The sequence below is a fragment of the Elephantulus edwardii genome, unplaced genomic scaffold (genome assembly GCF_000299155.1).
Source record: "Elephantulus edwardii isolate Elephantulus edwardi_28Jun2011 unplaced genomic scaffold, EleEdw1.0 scaffold00227, whole genome shotgun sequence".
In the NCBI taxonomy this organism is placed as follows: Eukaryota; Metazoa; Chordata; class Mammalia; order Macroscelidea; family Macroscelididae; genus Elephantulus; species Elephantulus edwardii.
The window spans coordinates 4542948-4566774 of record NW_006399977.1 but is presented as its reverse complement, the minus strand read 5'-3'; the positions used below and the strand labels follow the sequence as shown (position 1 = coordinate 4566774).

At 38.3% G+C, this 23827-nt stretch overlaps 1 protein-coding gene across 1 annotated transcript in view; it reads left to right on the top strand.

Annotated features, from left to right (window-relative positions):
* The window catches only part of CLCA2 (chloride channel accessory 2), a 66235-nt gene that overhangs the window by 34968 nt on the left and 7440 nt on the right, over positions 1–23827 (top strand). The window contains exons 7-12 of the mRNA XM_006898382.1: positions 2599–2829; positions 3879–4056; positions 5230–5336; positions 8179–8403; positions 13115–13385; positions 20398–20571. Coding sequence (XP_006898444.1) covers positions 2599–2829; positions 3879–4056; positions 5230–5336; positions 8179–8403; positions 13115–13385; positions 20398–20571 — 1186 coding nt within the window. The remainder of the gene's footprint in view (positions 1–2598; positions 2830–3878; positions 4057–5229; positions 5337–8178; positions 8404–13114; positions 13386–20397; positions 20572–23827) is intronic.

Genomic DNA, 23827 nt, shown 5'->3' with positions numbered 1-23827 from the left:
TTGAGAAAGGAAGCAATAATCGAAAGTGTAGAGTTTGAGACTCCAAATACAGGTCTTTATTGTAAGGAAGATGGAAGGTTAGCTAAAGAGACAGAAGTCACCCATGAACAAATGGCCATTGAAGATATCTTATTGCTTTTTCTCTTTCCATGACATTCAAAGCAAGTGCCCTTTTACTGCTTTATACATGGTGAGTACTTTATTGTGTAACTATACTTTGACATAGATATTTCTTTATAGCAGTTGCATTATAGTTAAGAAAGATATTATTATCCTTATTTTATAGATTAACTACCCAGCATAATTTTACTATAATCACAGTAGCTAGTGCCAAGATAGATATTGGATCCTCTGATTGCTACTCCTCCCTACCACCAGGTCCCTTTGGAACTTGTCCCTATCTATACCGAATTGTATTATGCAGAACCTCTGAATTTTTTCATGGAAAGAAGTAGTGGCAATGCATGTTCTTGTTAGGTGCCATTGAGTCAACTATTATTTATAAAAACCCTATGAACACCACATTTGATACATGTTTTTATTGCCGCCTTGTACCATCGAGTCAGAACAGACCCATAGCTGACCCATCAGCAATCTTTCAGAGGCAGTAAATCACATGAGAGATTGCTCATCTTTCTCTTGTGGTATAGCTGATAGATCAGCACTTCATACCTTTGGATTGGAAATAAAAATCCTCACCACTAAGCCACTAGAGCTCTCTATATATGTTCTTAGAAAGTGATAAATATGAACCATTTTTTGGAGACAAAGTTTCAAATTCTCAACTCCCACCTCCCAAAAAGGAGAGTTTTGTGTTTACAATTAATTGAACAATATTCTCACATTATGTCTTTCTTTGATACTCTTAAAGAATTGTATTTTACCTCTTTAAAGAAGTCTCCAAAGTACTGAAGAGCAACAATGTCACTCTGGAGACTATGATGCCTAATACAGGCCATGTTAATGTTGTTGTTGTTGTGTGCCATCGAGTCGCTTGTGACTCATAGCGACCCTATGTACAACAGCCCTAAACTCTGCTCTGTCCTGTGCCAATCACACTGTCTCTGATACACGCATCCAATTCCCCCAGTCACTGAATCAATCTGACTCATAGAGGGCCTTCCCCTCCTGCACTGTCCGTCCACCCTACCAAGCATGATGTCCCTATCTAAGGAACAGTCCCTCCTTAGAACGTGTCCAAAGTATGTTAGACAGAGCCTCAGAATCTTTGTCTGCAAGAAGCCACCCGATTTGACCCTTTCCAGGATGAATCTGTGTGTTTTCCTAGCAGTCCATGGTCCCCTCAATACTCTTCTCCAGCACCACAGCTCAAAGGCATCAATTCTCCTCATATACTCCTTAGTCCAACTCTCTGATGCATAACAAGTGATAGCAAAGACCATGGCCTGTTTCAGACGCACCTTAGTCTCCAGAGAGACACCATTGCTCTTCAGTACTTTGGAGAGGTCCAGAACAGCAGACTTTACCATGGCAATACGTCTTTTAATTTTCTGGCTACTGGTGCCGAGAGTGTTGACTGTGGATCCAAGCAAACTAAAGCTGTGAACAATCTCAATCTCTTCACCATCCATCCTGATGCTGCCAATTGGTGCAGTGGTGAGAATCTTTGTCTTCTTGACATTGAGCCTCAATCCATGTTGGAGACTGCAGTCCTTGACCCTCTGCAGCAAGCGCTTCAGGTCTTCCTCAGTTTCAGCAAGCAGGGTTGTGTCATCTGCATAACACAGACTGTTGATAGATCTTCCACCAATCCTGACACCACACTTCTCATAGAACCCAACCTCCCGGATAATCTGTTCTTTATACAGGTTGAAAAGATATGGAGACAGGACACATCCCTGGCATACGCCCTTCCCAATTTTGAACCATGCAGTGTTTCCTTGATCTGTTCTGATGACTGCCTCTTGGTCCAAGTATAGGTTTCACATTAGCACAATCAAGTATTCTCATATTCCCATTCTTCTCAGAGTCAGCCACAGTTTGTTATGATCCACACAGTCTAACACCTTTGCATAATCAATGAAACACAGGCCATAGTCTTTGCAATTACTTGTTATGCATCAGAAGGCTAGACAATGAGTAGGAGTGATAAAATGAAAATTGTTGCCTTTGAGCTGTGATGCTGGAGAAGAGTATTAAATATACCATGGACTGCTAGAAGAAGAAACAGGTTCATCCTTGAGAGAGTGAGACAAGGCTATTCATTGGAGGCAAGGATTCTGAAGCTTCATCTGACATACTTTGGACATGTTGCAAGGCAGGACCAGTGTTTGGAGAGGGACATCATTCTTTGGAGGGTGGAGGGACAGCACAGGAGAGGAAGACCATCAATGAGATGGATTGATTCAGTGACCGGAGTAATGGAGGCAGATGTGTCAGAGACAATAAGATTGACAAAGTACAGAGCAGGGTTTAGGGCTCTTGTACATAGGGTTGCTATGAGTCTCGGGTTACTCAGTGGCACATAACAACCACAACAACAACTCCTAAAAATTAGAAGAGATATTTTCTGAATGAATTAATCAAACTTTTGTGTGCCAACCAAATGTTTCTTTTTTTTTCCTTTTTGGGATCTAGGGAGACAGATTTCTTCATTTGCAACAGGCAGCAGAATTTTACTTGATGCAGATTGTTGAAATGCATACTTTTGTGGGCATCACCAGTTTTGATAGCAAAGGAGAGATCAGAGCCCAGCTACATCAAATTAAGAACATCGACGACCGCAAGTTGCTAGTTTCATTTCTTCCTACCACTATGTCAGCTGAAGCAGAGACCAGTGTCTGCTTGGGAATTAAAAAGGGATTTGAGGTACTGTAGGGAATTCCAAACTTTGGATAACCACCAGGTTTCTTTCTTTTCGTATCTGAAACTGCTTCTGATTAGATACAGTATATCACAATGTGGTCATAGCAGCCTCAACTTAGGGAAATAATAAATTATCCTTAAAGTTAGAAGCTGTGTCATACTCATCATTGTATTGCCTATGTCTTGAAAAGTACTTGGCACACAATATGTCATTATTCAGTAAGTGCTTGTTGAAGAAATGAGTAAATAAATTAACATAATGACCAAGACTGGAGGGTTTTGACATCATCTGGGAATTTTCTGAAAATTAATCCATGCTGAGGCTGTTGCAGCTGTGTCTAGTGATATTTTTGAGTTTTCCAGTCCAAACAGACAGGTCTGGCACCTGTCTATAATTTTGCTTGTATGACAGACCTCAAGCAAATCAGAGTCAACTAAAGGCAGTGGCATGTTTCAGCAAGTACAGAATTCACTCAAATCAAGACAAGTTTAGAGTCAGCATCTAGAATACAGACATACACCAGTCATCCAATAGCTAGCAAGACCTATCAGCTGCAGTTATTGCTGGTTATAGGCAAGTCCATCTCAACCTTGATGCCCAGTAAAATCACATGAGGCTAAAACTAATCCTGGGTCTTACTCCTAACAATTCTAATTTAATTACTCCAGGATAAGGCTCCTCATCTGATTTTAGTGTGTAGCCAACACTGAGTGGTTGATCCAGAATTTGTCAAAATAGTTCTAGGACTGTTGCCCTTTAACCCACAAAATAACCCACTATCTTTATGGACACTAATCTAAACTACTAGCATATCATGGCAATTAAATAGGAAGAGTTCTTCCTCAGACATAGTAGAGGCATGTAGAGTGACAGAGCTGTAGTAGAGTATGGTCATAACCGAGTGGGGATGATGAGGAATACAGGAAGCTGCAGAGTTATGTTAAAAGAGTTACGTGTCCTAAGGGTGGGGTGTTCGGAATGAGAGCAACTTTTCTGCTGCATAAAACAATTTGAATAACATTTACTTTAGTATGGCTGACTCCGTGTCCAGGTGGTTGAAAAACTGAATGGAAAAGCACATGGCTCTGTGATGATACTAGTGACCAGTGGAGATGATGAACACATAAACAACTGCCTACTCACAGTGCTGAACAGTGGCTCGACCATTCATTCTATCACCCTGGGCTCATCTGCGGCTGGAAACCTGGAGGAATTATCACATCTCACGGGTAAAGAAATGCCTACAAAAATCTTCTCTTTTAGAGCATTTCTTTTTAGTTTGAATATGCAAAATGAAAATATGATAACATAATTGAATAACACACAGTTTTCTAAAATAAAATAAACAAAAAAACATTGACAAAAATTGTGACAGTCTGTTCAGGGTTTTTTATTTTGTTTGTGTGATTTTTTTTTTTTTTTACTTTCCCCCTAGACCATTCCAAACATATAGATGGAATTGTCCCTGTCAGTTCACCAGCAACTTGACAGCAACAACCTGATGGGAGTAAGCACAACAGAGATCCACCACTATGGGAGAGGATTAGAGAGTCAATCCAGCTCAGTTTTATTAGGATAAGCACTGCACTTATATACACAGGAAAACAGGATAGGGTGGGCTTACAGACGTGGGACATGCCGATTGATCAGGAGAACCTCAGCCTCGTGCAGATCACTCCCAGCTCAACAAACATGGTAGCCATTTTCCCAGCTGGCAAGCTTTCTCAATCAAGTACAGCCAAACACAGGGGAGCTTTCTCTACCCCACATTAAAGGGTGTTGGGAGGCTTGCACCTGTCTGGAGCTCAGACGATCTGTCCTGGCCAGAAACACTCCCTTCCTTTCCAACGTTCTGCAACATGGAATGATTTCATCTTACATTCTTTATGTTGTTGTTGTTGTTGTTGATTGCCTTCAAGTCAAGCAAGACTCATAGTGACCCTATGAACAAAAGGCCTGAAGCTACAACTATCGACATTTATAAAAGTTCATAGAGTTTCTGAATGCATGTTGTTTAGGAAGTAGATGCAACTCTGCAAGTTAACTTTTAAAATTTGTTTCTGAAAACAATTGATAACAATGAGCCTAGTAGGTGATCTAGGAATTTCCATCAATTACAAGACTTCTAAATATTTATTGAGTTCCTCTCACTTACAAGGTATCATTCTGGGCTTTGATAGTATAACCCTGAGCAGAACAACAAAACTACATCATTGGTGGTACTGACCACACAGTTGAACAGGATGCCATTGAATTAACTGGACAAACACAACTCTTACCCCATCCTGCAGAAAAACCTGACGGTCTAACAGAAAAGTTTCGACAAAGATCTAATAATTTTTTTTTCTGTTTTCTTTTATATCTTCGTTTTTATTAGCTAACATCTCTATTATGTATTTCAGGAGGTTTAAAGTTCTTTGTTCCAGATAAGTCAAGCTCTAACAGCATCATTGATGCCTTCAGTAGAATTTCCTCTGGAACCGGAGACATTTTTCAGCAATGTATTCAGGTCAGATCACCTTGATGGGCCGGGAAAGTGTGGGTAAAGTTAAGAGATTATGCTAACTGCCTCATTAGCCTTATTAGACTCTATAAGTCAGTGTGTGAAAGGCTATTAATAAGCTTCTTATTATCAGAACCCACTTCATTTCTACTCAATTCTACAGTTCTTAGAAATCCCTGAGTGGTGCAAATTATTTTCGTTTTGGTTACTCACCAAAAGGTTGAAGGCCTGAGGCCACCCAGAGGAACCTCTGAAGAAAGTCCTGATGATCTAATTTGAAAACTCAGCCACTGAAAACCCTTCAGAGCCCAGTTCTACTCCAACGCGTAGCGGTCACCATGAGTAAGAAATGACTTGATGGCCACTGACTTGCTATTTCTTAGTCCTATATTTTATATAATCACTATTGATAATGTTCAAAGCTCTGTAAGTAGAGCTTGCTTCCTTCTCTTTTGTTAAATGAGAGTGGAGATGGAGAGTAAAAATAAAAATGATAAACTACTTATTTAATCTGAAAGTTGGCCAATGAATATGAATAATGAGAAGATTCATTAATGCCATTGAATTGTAATATTGAAGAAGAGTACTGACTATGCCAAGGACTGCCAAAAGAACAAACAAGTTTGTCTTAGGAGAAATAAAACTAAGGTGCTCGTTAGAAGCAAGAAGAGTAAAACTTTGTTTCATGTAATTGGGGATGATATAAGGAGACACCAGTTCTTGGAAAAGACATCATGCTCAGGAAGGTAGAGGGGAAAATGAAAGAAAGGAAGTGTTTCCACAAGTTACACTGTTACTGCAATAAGGTGCTCCAGTATATTACTCCACTAAGGGGCTCATGCATTTTGGATATCATGAGGATGGTGCAGGTCCCTATCCTGCCCTCAAGGTGCAGATCTGATGTTTATAGGATCTATGAGTCATGGTGGCATGTAAAAACAATAACAAGATCAGTTTGGCTTTAGTTCAATAATAACTTTTCATCATTCAGAATTACTTTTATCCTACTTCTTTAACATTTCTGTATTTCCTTTCTTGCATAAGGAATACTAGTTTATTAAACTCTAAAAATTTCAAAAATATCCCTTCAGTTTCCACAATTTTGCTCACAGAAGCTTCCACTAATTAAGACAATTTTTTAAAAGAGTATTGGCTGCCCTTAAATTTAGACTATAAAAAAAAATTTAGACTGTAAAATATTTTTAATATAACTGAACAACACTTTGAACAAAATTTCACCTGCAGCTTCCTTACAGATGGTAAATGAACCTGCCAAGTTAAAGGTTTTCTGTGTACAATGGAGTCAGTAAATTAGTGTCAGAAAATATTTAACACAAAGATTATGTTGACATGGCAAGGTAGTAACCACAGTTTCATCATTAGTGGTGAGAAAGTGTAAATGATAAATGACAGTATGTTCTCAAGATTAGATTACAGGTGGCGCCTTGTTTTTGCTAATAATTCTAAGTAATCTTTCTACTCTATACTTTCCTCTTTTACTAATATGGAATGATAGTCCACATAAAAATATTTTTATATAAAATATTATTCATATAGGCCCAAAACAACTTGTCTGATATTCTTGAATATAGTCACTTCCTCTGAGTTGTTTGCATGCCATTAACTCCTCAGACTAAGGGTGGAGCCCAGGACCAAACCCTGAGTCCAGCACAAAATGTGGCAGAGTTGTAGAACAAGTATATCCACAAACATTTGTCCACTTGATTGGGACAAATATTACACCAGGTCTTTCTATTATTCACAAACATAACTTGATACATTTTCCACTTATGAGCACCCTTAAGACCTGTTACTTGTGTTAATGAATACATTTCATTTTCTAAATTGCTTATACACATGTCCAATGGGAATGGACAGTAATGAAATGAATTCCAGCCTCAGCTCATTCCAGTTCTACTGGTGACATCAGAGGAATTACTTCCCTAAGCCACAGTCTTGTCATCTGCAAATAATAGGTAACAATGGTACTTATCTCACAGTGGATTTTAAGGATTTAGGTAACTTTATACACAGCTTTAGTTTGCTTGGCTCCATAGTCAACAGTCTAGGCACCAGCAGCCAGGAAATTTAAAGGCACATTGCCATGGGAAAGTCTGCTGTTGGGGACCTCTCCAAAGTACTGAAGAGCAATGGAGTCTCTCTGGAGACTAAGGTGCGTCTGATACAGGCCATGGTCTTCGCAATCACTTGTTATGCATCAGAGAGTTGGACAATGACCAAGGAGGATAGAAGGAGAATTGATGCCTTTGAGCTGTGGTGCTGGAGAAGAGTATTGAGGGTACCATGAACTGCTAGGAAAACACACAGATTCATCCTGGAAAGGTTCAAATCGGGCGGCTTCTTGGAGGCAAGGATTCTGAGGCTCCATTTAACATACTTTGGACATGTTGTGAGGAGAGACCAGTCCTTGCAGAGGGACATCATGCTTGGTAGGGTGGATGGACAGTGCAAGAGGGGAAGGCCCTCTATGAGGTGGATTGATTCAGTGACTGGGATAATAGGGGTGGGAGTGTCAAAGACAGTGCGATTGGCACAGGTCAGAGCGGAGTTTAAGGCTGTTGTACATAGGGTCGCTATGAGTCGCAAGCTACTCGACGGCACATAACAACAACAAACATACAAAGCATTTAACCCAGTAACAGGTCGAGGGTTACATTCCATCCATATAACTTACACACACACACACAGAGAGAGAGAGAGAGAGTTTTTTGTGCTTAAATAAATAACATTTTTATTTACTAATTAACTTTTATATGCCATTAAACTGATGAAAAAGAAAATTACTATGAGTATTCTAGGAGGTTTCACTATGTATTCTGCTTTACAGCTAGAGAGCACTGGTGAAATTGTTAAGCCTCATCACCAACTAAAAAGCACGGTCACTGTGGAAAATGGCGTGGGCAATGACACCGCCTTTCTCGTCACGTGGCAGACTAATGGTCCCCCGGAGATTGTATTGTCTGATCCTGAGGGAAGAAAATACAACACAAATAATTTTACCCACAACCTGGATTTGCAGACTGCTCACCTGTCCATCCCAGGAACTGCCAAGGTGGGTTTTGTGACCATGCGCATGTTTGACACTTTTTTTAAAATTTTTTTAAAATTCTATTATTTTGTTGTGTGTACTGTTAAATCAGATCTGACTGGTACAGGAAGAGATTGTCCCTCTTTCTCCAGCAGAGCATATAGGGATTTGAACTACACACTTCTGGGATTCCAGTGCAGCTTCTTGCCACTAGGTCACCAGAGCACCCCATGTTTGACTCTTTGAACAGTATCAAATCATTCTCACTTTACAATGGAAAACAATATTTATGCCATACAAATAATTTTTTTTTTTAGTTCTGGTTCTCTGGCAATGCACTGTTCAAGTCTTTTCTGGATAATCTTCAGGAAAATTTTGCTAGTGTGTTATAGTAGTAATATTGTTCAATAATTTTCACACTCTGTCGGGTCACCTTTTTTTTTTTTCATGGAAATAAATATGGATCTCTTCTAATCAGTTGGCCAAGTAGTTGTCCTTCATATTTCTTGACACAACTTGGTGAGCACAGCATCTATTTCTTGAAATACATCAATTTGTATTCCATCAATTCTTGGTGCTTTATTTTTTAATTTTATATTTTGCCAAGTCCTTCCAAGCAGCCTGCACTTCCTCCTTCATCACTATAGCCTCTTGATCACATGATGTTTCTTGGAATTCTTCTGTGTCAGCAAAGTATTTTTTTGTACAATGACTCTGTATACTCCTATCTGCTTTTAATGCTTCTTGAATCATTCAATATTCTGCCCCTTAAGCATTGCAACTTGTGGCTTTAATTTATTCTTTAGTTCTTTCAGCTTAAGAAATGCTGAGTGAGTTCGGCCCTTTTGATTTTCTGACTCCAGCTCCTTGCACATTTCATGATAATATTTTGCTTTGTCTTCCCAAGCAACCTTTGAAATCTTCTATTCAGCTCCTTAACTTCCTGATTTCTTCCCGTTGCTTTTGCTTCTCAGCATTCTAGTGCAATATTCAGAGTCTTTTCTGATACTCATTTTGGTCTTTTCTTCTTTTTCCTTCTTTGTAATGACCGTTTACACTCTTCATGGATGATATTTTGTCTGCGTTCATTAGTGTTCAAGGCCTCAAACCTGTTCATGAGTTGGTGTTTTGTGTTTTTTTTAATCCGCATGTTTACATTTATATATACATGCACACATAGTCTCTTTGAGCATCCATTAATGCTGGACCTTTTCTAAGTACTTTATACAAAAATATCATGATAAGATAGATCAAGGCCAGGGTACCCAAGTATAGACCATATAGGAGGGGTACTGGGTTAGGAAATGGGTCCAGGTAAATTCTTTCTGGAAATGAAGACAATGGAATAGAAAGATGGAAGATAAAGGGGCAGTAAGATGTGTATGGGGCTCTGAAAGAGAAAATAGTACACAGAAAGGTTCAGAGGAAAAGAACACAGCTGTTTATTAAGCTGTAAGTAGTGCAATATTGCTGGAGAAAGATGGGCATCCTCCTGCAACATGATTTACTGCCTTTGAAAACCCACTAGAGGGTCAGCTATGAGTCAGTTCTGACCCGGCTATGAGGGAAGGAAGGAACATAGAGTTATGAGGCTTAAGAGATATACAGGAGCCATGTCAGTAAGAGCTTTGCAAATAAAGTTAAAAGTTAAAATTAAGTTTTTCCTAAGCATAGAGACAAATGTATCTATATGAAATTTGTAAAGGATGTAGGCCAGAAAAACAAATCAGGGACTTGAAATCTAAAGGCAAAGGAAAATTACTAAAGTTTCTAAACAGATTTGACCAAATCTATGCTATGAGTCAGAGTCGACTGGACAGCACATAGAAACAACAACAACCCCTAAATCATGACTGACATCCTGACTGCCCTTCCAGCCAATCTTCATTTTACCAGTGATCCATTTAAAACACAAATCTGATCAAGTATATATCCAAGTCCAAGGTCTTTGATGGCTTCAGATTAAAGTCCAACCGGTTTCTATTACATATTAGGTCCTTCATGTTTTGATATCTAGTCAAGCTTATTTCTTAATCCTCAATGCCCCACTTATTCTTGGAATTTAAGTAAGTTTCAAACATGAGATAAAGGTTGACTTGGATTTCTGTTTTGTAAGTTTCCCTGACTTTGTGTCCTCCTACACTGTTAGAAAGGCATGTTACAATCTGTCTCTCTGTCATTGCTATCAAGTTAGGTCTGACTCATAGATAACACTACAGTAGATTCTAAGAAGCTGTAAATCCTTTGGGATAATATTACCCATCTTTCTCTCTCAGAGTCACCAAAGGGTTTGAACCCCCAGGGTGGCGCCACTTTTGTGTTGTCAATGCAATGCAATGCTGTGATGGCTTGTACCTTCACAACTTCCAATTACTCAAGTAATAGAGCTTCTGTTACCAAAAGTTTCTGCTGAACTTTTCTTCAAACCCACCATGCTCTTTCACAGCTGTTTTCAAAAGTCAGAAACATTTAACCTAATTCTTGCTCCCTCTGCCTACCTCCTTAGAGTAGGTTAGGTGTCTGATTATTAATACACCCAGTATACCTGAAGAGAAGTTTTTGATGTGGAGAATTCCATGTGTCTGTGACGAATGTGATTACAAAAAGGTAATACACGAATTTGGAAAAATGATGAAAGTTATATAAGTGTTCAGGTCTTTCATTCATAGAGTCTCTATGAGTCATCTATGACTCGATGGCAATTAACAACAACAACAACAACAACGAGAAAGCTCAGTTGGCCTAGTGGACAGGAAGTGATGCTACCAAGCCAAAGATGGGTGATTTTAATCTGCTTTCCTCAGACGTGGTTTTAATTGTTTTTTTGTGAAACATTCTTCTAAGTAGTATAGCACTGGTCTGTCCATTTGCTGTACAGAGGTAACTCATGGTTGCTGTGATGCTAAACGCTGATGTGTCAAATACAATAATGGTTACCCATGATGAACTGTGTTTGGTGGAGCTCCCCAATTAAAACAAGCTTGGAAGTAGGAATGGCATCTACTTCTGATAAAGCTTGCCTCCGGAAACTATGTGAACGTAGAGAAATGATGAAAATTATCCAAGTGTTCAGGTCTTTCATTCATAGGGTTGTTATGAGTCGTCTACAACTCAACAGCACTTAACACCTTAACAACAACAATAGACGAATCATCTTGATCCTTGAATTATAACTTTAAAATTGTGGGAGGAAAAAAGAGGTCAAGGTGGCATTTTACCTCTACTTACTGTGTCATACTTTCATCATTCATATTTTTACCTTCATTATTCCAACTGGTTATTATTACACACCAGGTCCTCCATGCTCTCGCCCTGTTGTGTTCCTTACTATGATGTGTCCCTCTTAATACTTTTAGCATCTAATTAAAGATCAAGAATGATAGGAAAAAGTTAATATCTATATAGGTTAATCAAGATAATAAATTTCTGCTACTTCATAGATTTAACTTTTTTGTTTTAGATGTTCTTTTGTATGTTTCCCTAAGCAGTCAACAGAGGTGAGAGAGTGATGTTTAGCAGTATTTATACAAGCTACTCCACACAGATATTGTAGCATCTCAGCTGATTAAAACTGTTGTGTTCTTTTCTTGATTCTTAGTTATTGTTCTTATGTTATTCATAGAACTTTTAAACTGAAACCTACACAAGAAACAAATTGTTGCTGTGAGGTGTCAGTAAGTTAGTTCCACCTCAGTGTCCTTTTATAAAAGTGAACTAAATACAGGTTCCACCACTCCACAATGGCTGCTAATAGTGTATGTTGTTACTGTTGCTTGATACTTCTGGAATAAATGAATGCAAAGGGAAAGGTTACAACAGGCAAAGGAAAAGAAGAATATTGTTACCTTTTTAGTCTGAGATATCCATGTAAACAAAATGATTGATTTAATAGGATATTATCCTCTCTTTTCCTGAAAAAAACCAAAAATTTAAAACCTCCATTTGGGTGAAATGGTTCAATTAATATCTGCATAGCATTTAGAAGCTTAAGGAGCTCTGGTGGTATGGGCTGTAGCATATTATACCACTAACAGAAAGGCCATGTATTTCCAATCATTTGACTCCACCAGTGGCTTCTTGGGAGAAAGGTGTGAAGTTTTACCTGGTTAAGATTTACAGTCTTGGAAAGTGATGGAGGATCATTATGACTCAGAATAGACTCAATGGCAGGAATCAGAATACACTCGACAACAGGGAGTTTGAGGTTTGTTTGTTTTCTCTTGTTACAACTGAAACAAAACCTTAAAGTCATTCCCTTGAGTAGGAACCAACTCAAAGTTCACCTTCCAATGGGTTTCAGAGGCTGTAAAAGACACAGGAAGAGATTGCCTACCCTTCTGCTCAGAGATGCTAGTGGTTTCGCACAACAGAAAGGTGTCACTTTCGTTGTTAATTATTTGTTCTTTGAAGCTTGGCACCATTATCATTGTCTTCTCAGAGTTAAAACCACAATCTGACCCTATATGCAAATAAATCCATGATGTAATTCTCTAATGAGTTACTTAACAAACTGCATTTTGTTGTGAAATTTACAGAAATACTGATTTAGTTATCCCTTAGCCAATATTATTTTTCCTGACATTCTTTCATAGTATGAAAAAGTGCAACATCAATAAATTTAAAAAACAATGACACAAAAACACTAGATAGCTAGATTTATGTTTTTAAGTTAGTTAAAGATATATATTCCCCACTCCCTTCATACCTCAAAAAACAGAGAGCTTTTGTTTTGCAGCCTGGGAACTGGACTTACACACTGAACAATACCCACAATTCTCCTCAAGCTTTGAAAATGACTGTGACTTCTCAAGCCTCCAGCCCCACCGTACCACCGGCCACTGTGGAAGCGTATGTGGAAAGAGAGAGCACCCACTTTCCCAATCCAGTGATGATTTATGCAAATGTTAGAAAGGGGTTTTATCCCATCCTTAATGCCACTGTAACGGCTACAATTGAGCCAGAGACTGGAGAGCCTGTGACACTGAAACTTCTTGATAATGGAGCAGGTAAGAAGGAATGTCATGTTTTTCATGTTCTCAAAATCATCATGTAAGGGCGACTATCAGTGTTATTATATTTTAGAGGAACTTTCTTCTAAGTTGTATGTATAGCACTCTTCTGTCAATTTGCTGTACTGAGTTAATAATCTAGGTTTGCTGTGATGCTGAATCTTGTGTCATTGGGGTGTCACATGCCATAACAGGTGCCCATGGTGGACAGTGTTTGGAAGAGCTCCCCGTTTAAGACAGGTTTGGAAGCAGAAGTGGCATTCACTTCTGAAAACACATGCCTCTAGAAACTCTAAAAACTTGGAGAAATGATGATAGTTATAGAAAAGCTTCAGGCCTTTTGTTCTTAGGGTGGTTATGAGTCAAGCTCAACTCGATGGCAACCAACAACAACAACAAGTGTGGCTGCAATAGAAATAAGCTTTGGTTGTATAGTGGGTCTGTATTGCACGGCTAATGCAAATATTGGTAATTCAAATCTACCAGCTGTTCCTCAAGAGAAAGATAAAGCAGTCTCTTCCTGAAGAGAGAAATCAAGAGAGTGCCTTCCCATAAAGGGAAGAGAGCTTTTCCTGTAGCTTCAGAAACCTAATTGGAGAAGGAGGTGTTGCTGTGAGTTTGAGTTAACATAATGGTAGCAAGTTTGGAGTTTTCTGCTTTTACAAGGAGGTTGGATAACAGCAGGAGGGTAGTAGGAAGCTGCTTGACTTCTCAGCCTTAACTTATACTTGGTCATTTGGACATGTGACATTGGCCAATCTCACTCAGTGAGGTTAGACGGGAACATGCTTATATGTCCTCCAGCATGTCAGTATTCCTCTAACATATATGTACTACTCATTGACATAATCAGGCTGCATGTTAAAATTGTTGTTGTTGTTGTTGTTATGTGTCGTCGAGTCATTTGCGACTCATAGCGACCCTATGTACAACAGCCCTAAACCCTGCTCTATCCTGTGTCAATCTCATTGCCTCTGACACACCCATCCCGATTACCCTAGTCACTAAATCAATCCACCTCATAGAGGGTCTTCCCCTCCTGCGCTGTCCCTCTACTTTACCCAGCATGATGTCCCTCTCTAAGGACTTGTCTCTCCTTACAACATGTCCAAAGTATGTCAGGCAAAGCCCCAAAATCCTTGCCTCCAAGGAGCAGCCTTGTTTAACCCTCTCTACAATGAATCTGTTTGTTTTCTTGGCAGTCCATGGTACATTCAACATTCTTCTCCAGCACCACAGATCAAAGGCGTCAATTCTCCTTCTATCCTCCCTAGTCATTGTCCAACTTTCTGGTGCATAACAAGTGATTGCAAAAACCATGGCCTGTATCAGGTGCACCTTAGTCTCCAGAGAGACACCGTTGCTCTTGAGTACTTTAGAGAAGTTCCTAACTGCAGACTTTCCCATCACAATACGTTTTTTTATTTCCTGGCTACTGGTGCCAAGAGTGTTGACCATGGAGCCGAGCAAACTGAAGCTGTGAACAATCTCAATCTCCTCGCCATCCATCCTGATGCTACCGATTGGTGTGCCAAGAAATCTGGAGAACAACCACTTGGCCAACTGACTGGAAGAGGTCTATATTTGTTCCCATACCAAAGAAGGGCGACCCAACTGAGTGTGAAAACTACAGAACAATATCATTGATTTCACATGCAAGCAAGGTTCTACTGAAGATTACCCAAAAACTACTGGAACAGTACATCAGCAGAGAACTGCCAGGAGTCCAGGCTGGGTTTAGAAGGGGTTGTGGTACTAGGGATATTGTAGCTGATGTTAGATGGATCTTAGCTGAAATCAGAGAATACCAGAAGAATGTCTATCTGTGTTTCATTGATTATGCAAAGGCATTTGGCTGTGTGGATCATAACAAACTGTGGCTGACTCTGAGAAGAATGGGAATCCCAGAACATTTAATCGTGCTAATGCGAAACCTATACTTGGACCAAGGGGCAGTAGTCAGAACAGAGCAGGGCAACACTGCATGTTAAAATAAACAAATGAAATTCTAATGTAGGAGCTGCAGTGCCAGTGATCATAACCTTTTCCTATGAACTATGGAAAAGTATTGGACCTGAAACTTCTTGAGCCAAATAGTTGAGCTGAAGAGAAGACACAACTCCATCTTTAGCACCAAACAATGCCCTTTTGATGTGAGATCTGGTCACAAGAACATGCCAGTAAGCCTAGTAGGCTAAGGACAATTCTCTAATTCTCCACCACTGTGAAAACAACAACACAGAAACCTACTTCAAAGCACTAACTTTGCATGTACGGAGTCCAGAGCCCCATCTTTCAGCATTATGGACAGCACAGCAGCAGCAGCAGCTCAAACAATCAGACCCTTTCTGACTAACATTGACTTCTAAGAGCACAAAGGGCTTTTGTTGGTACGTTTCCAGTTCTGGTCTTTCCCTAAATTAAATTCGCAGAATATCAACAGACTGTAAAAACTACATTGGCAGACACAAAGGTTTGATCTACTGGTAAAATCATATTCTTCTGTCCTGTTGTTTCAAAGACCATTTAAAGTTCATTCAAAGAATATCTAGTTCAAGTCTACCTCGGAGGAAGCCAGATAAAAGGAAAAAGAAACCAACAGTTTTATTGTTTGGCTTATTTCTAATCAGAACAGATCCAAGTGAACATTTCATGTTTTGATTGCTTATCCATGGCCCTACCTCTTATTTTGTTGAGTATAGTCCAAAAATGCAATTTGTAAAATATTTTTCTGTTTTGCCCTTGCCTGTGGGCGGGCCTGGAGAACAGATGCTTGCTGTCCTAGGATTCAACTCAAAGAGCTTTTATATTTATTCTCTGGAAACATTTCATTTATTTTTTCTGGTTAAATTTATACTCTAGTAAAAGAATTAATGAAAATTATTTCTTAGGCATCAAAGCATAAATTTAATCTTTCCAATAATTAAACACAAATGCATGTCTGTTTAAGCATACTTTTATAATGGAAGCAGTCTTTGATAGATAAATAAAAGAACAATAAGAAAATAGATTCTGATAAAATATTTTGCAATTTAAAATATGCTTTCTAAATCTAAAATTGTCATTATAAAAACACTCTGCAATAAGTTATCCTCAGTTTAAAGATGAGAAAACTAAAGCTCAGCAAGATTGAGTTTCACAGCTAGCCAACACATTAAAACTAAATCTCTTTACTTTCAAACAAATTTTCCTTTCTAGTTTTTTCTGCTTCAGTGATTAAAAGAGGTCATAGTGAGTAACTGTGGCATGGAGATCTTTCTAGTTTGTAGGGGAGAGAGTTGCCATTTTTCAATAAAGATAAATCATCTAGTTAGTTACCCATTACACTAAACATCAAGATTTTATTTCTTTCCAATATTGTTGTTGTTATTGTTATGTGCCATTGAGTCACCTGCAACTCATAGTGACCCCTCTGTACATTAGCTATGAACCTTGTCCTATCTTGAGCCAATCTCATCATCTCTGACAGACCAACAAATCCATTTCTCCAGTCACTTGAGCCAACCCGTTTCATCCAGTGTCTTCCTCTCTTGCACGCTCCCTCCACTCTTCCAAGTGTAATGTCCTTCCAAGAACTGGTCCCTCCTGGCTATGTGCCCAAAGTATGTGAGACAGAGCTGCAAAATCCTTGCCTTGTTTGTTTTCCTGGCATCCCATGGTATGTTCAACACTATTCTCTAACACCACAACCCAAAGCATCGATCTTCTATCACTCATAGTTATCTCTGAATTCAGTATAGCAAGTAATTGTGAAGCACGTGGCCCATATCAGGCACACTTTATAGCATTAACAAAAACAGCAAAAAATATACTTGATAATGGAAAGCATCGTTTTCCCTTCAATTGCATATGCTTTTGCTTTTCTCATGCTAATGTGTCCTGCTCTAGAGAAAGATAATAGGGAACCTAGAGAACAACTCAACTGACAGGCTGCTGTACTTTGGTGGCTTGTGTGTTCCTGTGACACCGGAAACTATGGAACGAGTATTTCAAACAGCAGCAGGGATATCCATGGTGGACAGGTTCCAATGGAGCTTCCAGACCAAGACAGACTAAGAAGCAGGACTGGGCGTCCTCATCTTAAATAGCAGGCCTTTGAAAACCCTATGGGATTATGGAAGAACATTGATAGTGCTGGAAGATGAGCCCCTCAGGTTGGAAGTCACTAAAAAGTGCAACTGAGGAAGAGTTACTTCCTCAAAGTAAAGCCAACTATAGTGATGCAGATGGAGTAAAGCTCTCATCCAACGACGAACCTTCATTTAATGATGTGGTAAGACTCAAAAGGAGAAGGAGTTGCAGACATCCTTTAATAATTGAAACATGGAATGTACAATCTAAAGAAATTAGAAGTTGTCACAAATGAAATCCTAGGCTATCGTGAGCTGCATAGGCCATTTTGAATCAGACAATCACATGATCTACTATACCAGAACTGACAAATTGAAGAAGAATACTGTGGCAGTCATCCTCAAGTAGAGTATTTCAAAATGTACCCTAAAGTACAATGCTGTGAGTGATAGGTTGTTGTTATCCGTGAACCATATGCATACAACAAAGTTCTATTCATGCAGTTTTTTTTTCAGATATACACACTAACCATGACAGATAAAGAAACAGAATTTCTAACAATGTTTGTAGTCTGATATTAGTTAAACATATAATCAGGATGAAGTAATAATTAGTGACTGGAAAGTACACATTAGAAACATAGGAGGATTTTTTTTTAGAAAAAAGAAAGAAAGAAAAGAAATATAGGAGGATTAGTAGTTGAAAATATGGCCTTAGTGCTAGAAATGAGGTAGGAGAGGATAGAATGTTGTACAACGAATGTTTAATTTATTGCAATTTAAAAAAATACAATAAACAGTGACTATACACATGGAATTCACCTGATTCAGATTGACTACATCTGAGGGGGATATGGTGGAGAAACTCAATATTAATAATCAAAACCAGGCCACAACTAATTGTGAAATGTATCATCAATTACTCATATACAAGCTCAAATTGAGAAAATGAAAATAAGTCAACAAAAACTGAAATACGGCCTTGAGTGTATTCTAACTGAATTCAAGAATAGGAGCATTAAAGTTAGAAAACCAGAGGAGTTCTGGAATAGCAACAAAGACATCATCGATGAAGAAAGCTAAAGATTCTTACAAAGACAAAGAATAAATAAAAGACCAAAAAGATGTCAGCAGAGATGCTGAAACTTGTATTGGAACAAAAAGAAGCCAAAACATGGGGAAGGAATGCTGATATAAGAGAAGTATGGTGTGTAAACTTAATGGAACTCTTAAGATGAATTACTTCCCAATATGACCTCCTGAACTCAAGGGTGAATGTGATCTGAATTTGAGTGAGTCTGGACCTCCCCTAGCTGCCCTCTACTAAGTCACTAATTTTGCTTGGAATTGAACTGCTTTAATGGTCTCCAGTGGCATGGTGCGTTAAACGTCTAGCTACTAACTATAAGATGGGTGATTCAAATCCACCATATGTGCCACAGGAGAAAGAGGATTGTTATGAATCAAATTGACTTAATAAAAGTGGGTTTGCATGTTAATAGAACAAAATGCATTCTATCACCAGTCAAGCTTTCAGAATGCTTGCTTAGGCAAAAATGGATGGAACTCAAACCTGTTAATCTGCAAATCAGCAAACCCCTTAAACTCTAGAATAATTACAGTTTCTTTCATGAGCATATAGTCTCACACTATTCAACTTGCAAGAAAGTTGTGCATCTCGGCTGTATTCTTTTCCATACCTTTTCAATCTGTGTGCAGAACACATTATTCAGGAAGCTGAACTTTATGAGGGGAATGTCGCAACTGGATTGAGGAAGACTCATCAACAACCTGCTTTTTGCAAATACCACAGTCTTGCTTGCTGAAAGTGTAAAGGATCTGAAATATTTACTGCAGAAGAACAAAAATGACAATCTTCAATATGGATTATGTCTCAATATCAGCAAAACAAAAATCCTCACCTGTGGGCTCATAGGCAGCATCATGATAGACAGAGTGAACAGATTGAGATTGTTAACAATTTCAACTTGCGTGGCTCCAAAATCAACACTCTGGGCACCAACAGTCAGGAAATAAAAAGACTAATTGCATTAGTAAAATCTGCTGAGAGGTCAAGGACCTATCCAAAATGCTAAAGAGCAATGATGTCAGTCTCGAGACTAAGGTGAGCCTGATTCAAGCTATGATCTTCACAATTACTTGCTATGCATCAGAGAGCTGCACAATGATTGATGCTGGTATAAGAAGAATCTATGCCTTTGAGTTGTGGTGATGGAGAAGGGTATTGAACATATCATGGATTGGCAAGAGAAGAAACAATTCTGTCCTGGAGGGGGTAAACCAACCTATTCCTTAGAGGCAAGGATTTAAAGCTCTGTTTACATATATTGGGCCTGTGACCATGAGGAACCAATCCTTAGTGAAGGATATCATGGTTGGAAGGGTGGATAGACAGCACAAGAGAAAAAGATCCTGGTGGAGCTGAACTGACACAGTAACTAGGGTAATGAAGGTAGGTGAGTCTGAGAGAGTGAGACAGTCTCAGGATAAGGCAGGATTCAGAGCTGTTGTACATTGGGTTGCTATGAGTTTCAGGTGATCAAAAGCTACAACTGTGATAATAAATAAGCTTAAGAATGTAACTAGTTTTTCTAATAAAATAATAAATATTAATTTCAATACCAGGGCTGAGAACTTAAAAGATGATTAGTAAGAGTTGTATTAGCAGTGAGGCAGCATCGATTCACCTCTCAAAAAATAATTTTCCAGAAGTTAATGTATCACAGACACAAATTATGGAATCCCTAGACTTTTAATAACTTGATAATATTAAAAAGGAATTTAAAGGAGAATATTCTAAAATGGAAAGAATAAGAGATAAATCTTAGTCTTAAAGGCTTGATTAAATACTGATTTAATGAAATCAACTACCAAAATAATAACATTGGGCTGTTTTGGTTTTTTTTTTTAATATTCAGGTGCTGATGTTATAAAAAATGATGGGATTTACTCGAGGTATTTTTTCTCCTTTGCTGTAACTGGTAGATACAACTTGAAAGTGCATGTCTACCAGTCTCACAGGATAAACACCCAAGAAGCCCATTCTATTCCAGGAAGTCACGCTATGTATGTACCTGGTTACATAGCAAATGGTAAGAACACTGTTACTCGAGCGACATATTTCATGCATATATTTCTCAGATGGAGTGTGTGTGTGTGTGTGTGTGTGTGTGTGTGTGAAGAGAGAGAGAGATGATTGAGAGTGAAGTGACAGGAAGGAAGAGAATTTCCAAACTTTCATACAGAAGTCAATACCTAATTTGTTCACGACTTCAATGATTCATAACAGTGAATATCATGGGGCTACAGATTATTTCCATACATTATCATCACCAATAATTTTAGTCATTATTTTGGCCTCTTTCCTGTGACTGTTTTATCTGAACTACTAACTGATTAACTTGGTACTAGAGACTTATTAATGAGTTCCTTCAGTTCCTGGTCCTGCATTTCCTCTATTGAGAGATGTTTAGACAAGACAATGAGGCAGAAAGTTTACACTTGTTATAAAGAAGGAAGCAAATAATCCAAATAATTCACATACAAGAAATTATTTCCTGAATCATGATTTGGATGTTACAGATGATTTAGTGATTCTTACAGATAGTCATTCAAAGAGAAAAAACCAAACATTAAATAAACAGAATACACACATCTCTATTTTTAAAACAATCATTTTATTATACATATTAGAAACAGTGGTTAAGGTATAAGAGACCAACAGATATGTATTAAAACTCTAAACAATAATAGCTATTATTATTCATTTTAATGAAAATTTATATTTTCGATTTCCATTCATTCATTGTTGCAGTTTTCTCTCTGCCCACTCCTCCCCTCCAGTTCATTCTTCTCTTTGAAAGTGAAAGAAAAATTCTTTCATTGTTATACAATCTCTCCCCCTAAGATCACTCTACTATGCAGCCTTCATTCAGGACCCCTGTCCTGACAATAATACCTAATCATATATCTCTTTTAAACAGTTCTCTCCCTCATCTGTTTCAATGCAGTGTACATTCTTTATCCCATCTTTCTCAGTCTCCTCCCAAGCCCGATGCCAGTCCCGTTTTACAACAGTAGTATTATGCAGTATTTGTCTTTTTGTGTTTGAGATATTTCCCTCAGCATAATGTCCTCCAGGGTCACCCATTTTGAATAACATTTCATGAGTTTCTTGTTTTTCAATGCAGCATAGTATTCCATTGTGCGAATATACCACAGCTTCTCTATCCATTCGTTTGTTGATGGGCACTTAGGTTGTCTCCAGCTCCCTGCTATTGTGAACAAAGCCGCGATAAACATGGGTGAACATTTATCTGCTTGGGTGGTGGTTATGGTTTCTTTGGCGTATATTCCAAGTAGTGGAATTACTGGAAAACCCTAAATAATTTTAAACATTCTTATTTTCCAAAACAATTTTCTTTTTGTTGTTGTAGTGTACCATCTAGTAAGATTCAACTGGCAAAGAAGGAGATTGCCCCTCCTTATTCTGTGGAGCATCCGGAGGATTTGAACGGAATACCTTTAGGATTGCAGTACAGCTTCTTGCCACTAGACCACCAGAGCTCCTTGCATTTTCATTTTAAACACTAATAATCTACTTTATCAGTTATAATTAATCACGTAGAGCTCTAATGGCCTAGTGGTAAGCAGTTATGCTGCCAGCCCAAAGGTGTATGTTTCAAATCTACTTGTTACTCCACGAAAGATGGCAATCTCCTCAGTGCAAATTATAGCCTCTCAAACCCACTGAAGTGTCAGCTAGAAGTCAGTTCTGACTGAAAAGTACATAACAACAATATAATATGCACCTATATTTTTGTTTCTATTTTTTATTTTTCATTAGAAAATACTTTTCGCCAGAAATATACTTTTCACTAGAAATGTTTAAGATGTTGTAATGCATTTACACCTCCTGGTCTCTTCAGTGTTACCCAGAATATAGTTTACATTCACTCCTATTAAAAACAATTTGGGTTATTTTAAAACTAATACAAGCCAACTTGCATGGTTGCACGACCTTCTTGCAAATATGATTTTGTTTCTGTGCATTAATGGTACATTTTGAATAGGAACTCTTTGTTTCGTTTGTACATTCTTCACCTGCAAAGTGACCAGCTTAGTCCTAGGATCTAGGAATACCAAGTATAATACAATCTGACTCTTAGTAGGGAACTTGCAGACTACTGAACTAGCCTAGGGATCTTTTAAAAATCTTGTTAAGTTTAAAGAGTACAAATATTATTAATTTACAGTGAATGAGAGAAATAACGTTGAACTGTGCTTTACTTTGTATATTTCATATGGGCCCTTAATAATATGGAAATGAAAAAAAATTAAATGAATGCACACTTCTTTGGAAAATTGGCTTTGCACTATTTTGACACTATCAAATGTCCAGATACAGGCACAATTGCTCCCTTCATCCATCTCCTCCTCCAAAGCCAGCCCCTCCACCAGCTCTGTTCTGGGACCCCTCCCAGTCTCTTATCAAGGGCTTTCTGAGGTCACACTTGCATGTTCCTGCTCTCCTAGAACCCTCTGGACAAAATTCAAATATGCTTTATTATTTTTCATATTTTAAAAAATCAAACCTTTTAGTTATTTCTTCTTCAGCTAATTTGCACCTATGCACTACCCATTACAACCCAGTTTCTTAGATAAATCTAAGCCAGCTGACTACTTTTACTCACCAGCTAACTTCTACCCAAATTGCTTCACTGGAACTAGACTCATCATGGTTTTATCAATTCATCTCATTGAGGGCCTTCCTCTTTTTTATGAACTTTCTCAGCATGATGTCTTTTTTCCAATAACTAGACTCTACTGATAAAATTCCCAAAATATGTTAGATACAGTTACATCACATAGGGGACAGTAAAGGAGAAAAAGTTAATAAAAAGTGAAGAGCTCCCAGATTTCTAAAATGAGCAATGCGGGTGGAGAAGCAGGCTGAGGGGATTCCTGTTAAACATCTAAGTAACATGTCAAGCAACCAGTTAGACATGAGTTTTAAGCTTTAAGCTAAAAGAAAACTTTTAAAAACTTAATTAGATTTAACAGAGTGTGTAAACTATAGAACAATATCATTAATTCCACATGCAAGCAAGATTCTACTGAAGGTTATCCAAAAACAACTGGAACAACACATCAGCAGAGAACTTCCAGAAGTCCAAGCTGGGCTTAGAAGGGGTCAAGGTACTAGGGATATTGAAGCTAATGTTAGATGGATCTTAGCTGAAAGCAGGGAATACCAAAAGAATGTATATCTGTGTTTTATTGACTATGCAAAGGCATTTGACTGTGTGGATCATAACAAACTGTGGCTGACTCTGAGAAGAATGGGAA